This window comes from Numida meleagris, chromosome 3, assembly GCF_002078875.1.
Source record: "Numida meleagris isolate 19003 breed g44 Domestic line chromosome 3, NumMel1.0, whole genome shotgun sequence".
NCBI classification, from domain to species: domain Eukaryota; kingdom Metazoa; phylum Chordata; class Aves; order Galliformes; family Numididae; genus Numida; species Numida meleagris.
Genome location: NC_034411.1, coordinates 75,731,149 through 75,738,200, shown reverse-complemented (window position 1 = coordinate 75,738,200; position 7,052 = coordinate 75,731,149). Strand labels below are relative to the sequence as shown.

Here is a 7,052-nt window from a genome sequence, read left to right as displayed (position 1 = left end):
ACACACACACACACACACACACACACACACACACACACACACACACACGGCAGCTAACCGAGATACTCCGTGCTTCGCTCAGGGGGAGCTACAGTGCCGCCAAGTACCGCGGGCCGACCTGCCCTGCGCAGCCGGCATCAGCAGTACGGCCCACCTCGGAGGCCCGCCCGGCCTCCTCCTGCCCACGACGGCCTCAGCGCCGCACCGGCCCGGCCCGGCCTGCCCTGCCTCCCGCACCGCGCGGCGCTCCCACCGAACGGAGCACCCTCGCCGGCCCTCGCCCCCCCGTGGCTCTGAGACCGGGCCGCAGCTCTGCCCTTTGTTGGGCGAGCGCTCGGCCGCCCCAGCCCGGCCCCGCTCCCGCACACCGAGCCGCGGCCTGCTGCGGCCTACCCGGGCTCTTGAGGTTGTAGCGAGCCTCCATAGCAGCGCTCCCTCCACGGCGTCTCTAGCGGCGACGGCCGGGGGAAAACGAAAAGGAAGACCCGTCTCGGCCCGCCTCGCCTCGGGAAACTCCCCTGACGTGGCGGAGGGAGGCACCTGTCGCGCCGGCACCGCCCCCGGGGCCGCCTCGCGAGCAGGGCCAGGTTGCGTGGCTGTTGGCTGCACGCGGCCTGCTCCAAACCACGCTGTGGCAGCGGCTCGCTGGCGTGATTCCTTCGGGAAAGAAAGAAGAGGTCGCTGGCAGCCTCGGGCTCCCGGCGTGAGCACCCCCTCACACAGCCAAGGGTTTGACTGCCTTCGGAACGGAGAGCCACCAATGCTGCTCCTGGGCTGGGAGGAACGAGATCACTTCAGTCCTGGCAGGTGGAACGAAGGGCCAGGGCAGGACCACCACTCCCAGTGTACGTGGATGGCAGTGATGCCATACTGAAGCCACTAGGCCTGGGGCTGGACTGCTCTCAGTTCCTTCTTTGCATCATTCCCTCTTCTTTCCTACAAAATGCTGGAGGTACTCCAGAGCAGCAACCCTGCACATGCCTGGAGAGGGGAGAGGGGTGGAAATGGGTTGTGCTAAGGCAAGGAGTCCAACTACCGGGACATGGCCTCGCCATCCCCATTATGCCTCTCCGCCTCAAGCTGCCACTCAGGCAAGGCAAGGAACCTGGAGGTTTCATAGCCAGAGCAGGGTGCTTTGAAAACCATTGGCTTTCCACCCCCTACTGCTACACAGGCAGCTCATCCAAAAGAGTTAGTGATGCTGTAGGACGCAGTAGCATCAAGCTTGTTTCTTTTTCAGGATCACACAAGACTGTGATAGGACCGTGTACCAATGACCACTAGTTTAGGCAAGAAATACCAGCAGAAGCTTGACTTGATGAGCAGATCCCCTTTTCCATTTCACAATGCTGGAGGAATTTTTGGTTGCATTTACAATTTTGCTTTCTCTGCTGCCTGGTAACATTCGCAAAACACTTGGGATAGCACTTTCATCAACTTATAACTAAGGAAATGAATACCAAATTAAAATGGTCATGTTTCAGCAGTTTCAATCTTCTGTTAATTCATTGAAAGCTGTAAGAAACGTGAGCTTTTACGTGCTTGTCTTCAACAACATAAGCTTGACACTGTTGTTTGTAGTTCTTTAATTCCCTTGGATTTTGCTTAGGTTACTTTTATATTGAGACGGCAAGCTGCAGGCACTGGATGCCACGTTTACAGACCATCATGGTCATCTTTAGCAGCTGTGTCCCAGCTTTCCTCACTTGCCTAAGCCACCTTGCCATGCTGTGGGAGAGGGGCACTGGGATTTGACTAAATCTTGCCCTGCCTTGAAGCAGCACAGTCGTATTTTGCAGTCAGAAATGTGGAATTCTATGTAAAAAAAACATCTGGGATCAACTTTGATGGAAGGTATCTCAAATCATAGTAAGATCATTGGAATAATGGCATGAATTGAGAAGAGTGGTATTTATTATGAGCAAGATCAGTACAGAGTTCGGCATTCTCTTCTGGGCTCTGGTTTCGAACCTGGCAGCATTTACAGTGTGATTTTATAGAACTCAAGGATGAAGCACCTGTAGCTAACATGAAACTGGGATTTTTAGCTAAAAAAAAAAGACACACATGAACTACATAGCAGCTAAACACTACTGAAAATAAGCTGAATAGACATAAATCTTAAGTAATAGAAATTCACTGTAGGGACGTAATGTTTTCTCTATTTAATTAAGCTACTTCATCGCCTGTTTTGGTGCTGGATAATCACGTGAAATTGTGCAGAGCTAGCAGTAAGAGACTGCTTTTATTTTCAGACTCATTGCCCAACTGACAGTCGAGGCTACAGACGATGAGTGCTGCCAGGTGACTCAGTTGTGAAGCCACTGGTGCCTGCGAGGCAGTGTTGTAATGTGTGCATGGACAGAAATCTGGGGCTTACTTTCCCAGCACTACTTGTCATCAGCTGCATGTGACAGACTAGGAGCAAGCATTGCACAGCCTAGGCATAGTCAGTGCTGCCAAAATAGAGTCAGCTTCCCTCCCCTTCCTTCATGTGACCGCAAATGCCCTATTTGTGTTTTCATTCTCTCTTTTGTTTAGACTTTTGCACAGAGGGACCATTTTGTTCTAGAAGTTTTTCTTTTTTTCAATGCCAAATATACTAGCAAAAATGCAGTCAAATCCCAGACATTAACAGCACTTCATGCTGGCTGTGTATCCTGTCATATGCCCTACCCTGGTGGAAAATGAAACATGCTCAGCTGAAGCATACAGAAACTGAAACTTTGCCGGAACACAGCTACAGCACAGATTTCCTTATTTAATAATGCACTAAATGCAGTATTAAATCTTGCAGATTTTGTACCACTTCACCAAACCAGCTGCAAAACAGCAATAATAATCACTTTTGACATTTCAAAATACTAAAAACTGTTTGGCTTTAGTAAATGCTTTACAGGGAACAATGCCTTCAGTTTGACCCCCCCAAAAAATAATCTAAGATATGTAGTTTTTAATTTCTGGTTTCTGAGAAGATGATTTTGCTCATGTTTCTACGTACTTTCCTGCAGTCACGGTGTAGATTTTTTTTTTCTTTTGGATGAAAGCAGCAATTCTGATACAGGCACAGAGCAAAGGAGCTAATAGGCCTTTCTACTGCAAAAAAATATTGCAAAAGTAACAACAATCATAAGCTCTGATAACATGCATAATCCTTCAATTGCAGCCATGCGTACTGTGAAAGAGCGAGCGGACACGTAGGCAGAATTCCCCTAGACAGTTGCAGACCATGGATAAATATTTCTGCAGTTCCTAGAGGTTCACTGTATAGCTAGTGGAGAGAACTGGGAACAACTTCCATAGCACAGTTCATCTGACCTGAAACAGATGTCAGATGTAGATTGCCCTGCCTGTGGTTGTTTTTTTTAAAATTAAGCTCATTATTTCTAATGCAGGTAAAAAATAAACATTGAAGACTAATCCAGCTTTTGCCCCTAGATTTGATGCATTACAGTACAGTCTTGTAGATCTTAGGGAATTAAGCTAGGTAATGTGACAGTTCAGAGTGTTTTTTGTATAGAATCACAAAATATCCTGAGACCCACAAGGATCATCAAAATCCAACTCCCAACTCTACACAGGACCACCCAAAATTCAAACTCTATGTCTGAGAGCGCTGTCCAAATGCTCCTTGAACTGAGGGGCATCTTGAAGCCTGACCACTCCCTGGTGCAGAACCTTTCCCTAACCCCCAGCTGCCCCTTCCTTGACACAGCTCCATGCCGTTCCCTCGGGCCCTGTCGCTGTCACAGAGAGCATAGCTCAGCGCTGTCCCTCCACTCCCTGTGAGGAGCTGCAGCCTCCATGAGGCCTCCCTCAGCCTTCTCTGGGAACTGAACAAACCCAGGGACCTCAGGTACTCTTCACATGTCATCCCCTCCTGACTCTTCACCACCTTCAAAGCCCTCCTTTGGGCCCGCTCTGATAGTTTTATGTCTTCACATTGTGGCACTCAACCCACACCCAGTGCTGGAGGTGAGGCCACACAGTGGGACAGACCCTTCCCTCACCCAGTGGCAGTTCTGGGCCTGATGCCCCCCAGGGCATCAGGGGGGGCTCAGTTGGCCCTTGTGGCTACCAGAGTACAGGGCTGACTCAGATTCAACTTGCCATCAACCAGCACCCCCAGATCCCTTTCTGCTTTGTATGCTCTCTCTTAAGTTCATCTACAAATTGTTTCTTTTAAAGAAGGTTTGAGACTGTAGAAGAAAATACAATAGTTCTTTGTACAAATCATTCATACCCCACTTTCACAAGTTCTCAAAATGTATACCAGTTTGCTTCATTTATAATGCTACTCTGTCAGTACAGACAGTTGGCTGCAGGATTAAACTCTAATGGAATTAAAGAATATAATATGAATATGTCTGTGTTATCAGTGAGAACCAGTATGACTCACTTGGGGGAGAAATCATTATTGTGTTCATTGATGACTAATACAGTCCTAGCTTTTAAAATCCTTTATGTGAATTCAAACCTGTTAAATCTGGATACAAGTGCACCTCCTCCTCACTGACAGAACAAGCATAGCATTGTGTAACCAAATGCCCTGTAATAATTGCACCGATGCATTGAACTTCTAAGGAAAGCAATTACTGTCTTTTCATCAGGATTAGTTCTAAAACAACTGCTTCATAAAACTTGTGGCTTTGCCAGCTGATTTTTAATTAGCGTTATTTCAGAAACTGAACAAAGAGAAGAAAGTAATAATCTACCAGATCACTATAACTGCTCATGCAAGCAAATGCTTGATTGGGATCATCAGTGCCGAGTTTGTGGAGTACCTTGCAGTAGCCTGCATTATGAGACATCAGAATAAAGATACACTGACTTTACCTTTTTGTTCCCCCAAATAATGAGAAGAATCATGCCAGTCACTTGGCTCACTCCTCACTGGCACAATAGCTGTAATAGTTCACATGGTTTCCTGGTTCAGAATAAATCTGAGAAGGTGTGTGTCAAAGCCAAAGCTGCTGAGTGACAGCTGTTCACAACTTCAGGCTTCACTGATCTCTTTACTACATCTTTAGAACTACATATAATGTTGAAAGCTAATTCTAAACAAACTGAGCTACCATTGTATCAGATATAAGAAGAATAAATCCTTAGTTTCCTTAACCAGGGACTTCCCAGAGCCAGTAGCCCATGAAGGGAAAATTAATCTGGATACTTGAGGGACTTCGCCAACTCCGCAAGAAAACACAAGATCCGTGAATCCTTGTAATTGTATGAAAATTACTAACCCATCACCATGAGAATGGTCTGGAAAGTTACTAACTGTGTAACTTTTGTGTGTGAATACTGAGCAGATAGTGTTGTGTGTGTGCTTGACCTATGGGAAACCACTGAGCACCTAGGCTTGTGCAATCCTGAAATAAATAAGCAGTGTCTCTCCCGAGTGTGTGATGACTGACTTATTGCTAACCAAGTGACAAATCCACTTTTTGGACAACAATAATGGAATACATTTTATCTGGTGTATCTTCTTTACCCTGACAGTTGCAGAGAGCTGGATAGTTGGAGAAGAGTTATGAACTGCTCCAATCTAAAATTATTTTGCTCCCATGCCACTATTTAGGGATAAAATGCCAGGTATATCCCTTGACCCCTACCACACAGCCAGCTCTTCACACTCCTCCCTCTTCAGGCCCAAGCTTAAGCAGGGAGTTACTTTTTCTTTTTTCCACTTTTTCATTAGGTGAATTGCTCCAGATGCCCCTTTGCTGGGAAGGAAACGCCTGTCTTTCTGTTTACAAAGCAGTCAGGGTTATGCCTGTTAGACTGCCACCAAGCAGTCTTCATATCCCATCCACTCCAGAAACGTTCTTCGGGACCCTAACATGAACTTCTTGCCTGTACCTGCTTGCAGAGCTACTTGTTTACAGCTACTGCTGACTCAGCAGAGCCAATAAAGGATTTATGAGCAGGCTCTTATTTTAAAGCTCCTCAAAAGGTGTTTTACAATCAGTGTAAGGATGATTAAAGTTTACTATGTCATTAACCAAGATGTATTTAGTTACCAGTCATCTCTACCAGCCCCATGGAGCTATATGGGACACCCAGGAGTTTCTCAGCTAGTTAGTGGAAATACATGTATGCACCTGATGTCGCAGGAGGTATCCTTAGATCACGTAAAACATCCATATGGAGCAGAAATGGAGGATATGGGAGACTTGCAGGATACTGGTGCTGTTCTGAAAGAGGGAGTAGCTGAAAGCCATGTGCAGTGCCAAGAGCACCTTAAAGGACATCTTTTAAAGGTGCACTCAGTCCATGGCAATGGGAAATGTTCATGGGATGGAGTGCAATGGGAAAAGCAGGACAGGCACTTATCAGCTGTCAAAAGAACACTAAATTTAAAGCCAACACTCAAGTTTCTGTATTATGGAGTTTATGAAGAATTGCAGAACTTCGAATGTTGCCTGCTGCTCTACAGATACAAAAATGTGGAATTGAAACATGAGACAAAATTACTGAAGGAATAGGACTGGAGAGGTTGAACTGCTGGGATTCCCCTACCTCAGAGAGTTTGCAGTCAGCAGTTACAATGCAAGACCAGGGATGAATGTCACACTGGCATCTGAAAGAAGTTCAAGCAGCTGTGAAGGGAGTACTGGGAAAGAAGGAATTTGTGGATCAGGCCATTTGGCTCACCAGAGGATGACCTGATCATTGAAAAAGGCACTGCAGAAAAGCAGAGTATGGTTGCATCCCTCTGTGCAGGATAAAGAGATGAAGATGTTGACATCTTCTGATTTGGTCCTATTGGAACCCTTACACTGAAAACCCATTCCTGTACTCTCCATATGCTGTTTTACAAAAGCAATTGGAACAGATGATGTTTCCTGCATTCAGATGGCTCTGCTAATCATCAAAATAGCCCCAGAAGTGATGTGGATAGGCATGAGCACCATTGGGAAATTCAAAGTAACAACTAATTCAACTCCAGAACAAGTAGGAATTGTATCACAGATCCCTGGACTCCTGAGGTATGCTACTGCAAAGCTGACAGTGGGCCTTCTAGAAACCCTAGGAGCGCTGGTGAGAGATTT

The 7,052-nt window shown here is 46.2% G+C and overlaps 1 protein-coding gene across 4 annotated transcripts in view; it reads right to left on the bottom strand.

The window, feature by feature from the left end:
* Positions 1-7,052, bottom strand: part of UBE2J1 (ubiquitin conjugating enzyme E2 J1) — a 37,305-nt gene that overhangs the window by 25,694 nt on the left and 4,559 nt on the right. Inside the window, exon 1 of one of the 4 annotated variants that reach the window (XM_021390171.1) lies at positions 394-574. The exons of 2 other annotated variants lie outside the window; for them this stretch is intronic. In XM_021390171.1, coding sequence (XP_021245846.1) covers positions 394-424 — 31 coding nt within the window. In that variant the 5' untranslated portion in view covers positions 425-574. Of the gene's footprint in view, positions 1-58; positions 217-393; positions 575-7,052 lie in introns of those variants that run through there. One more of the 4 variants, XM_021390172.1, reaches the window with a different exon arrangement.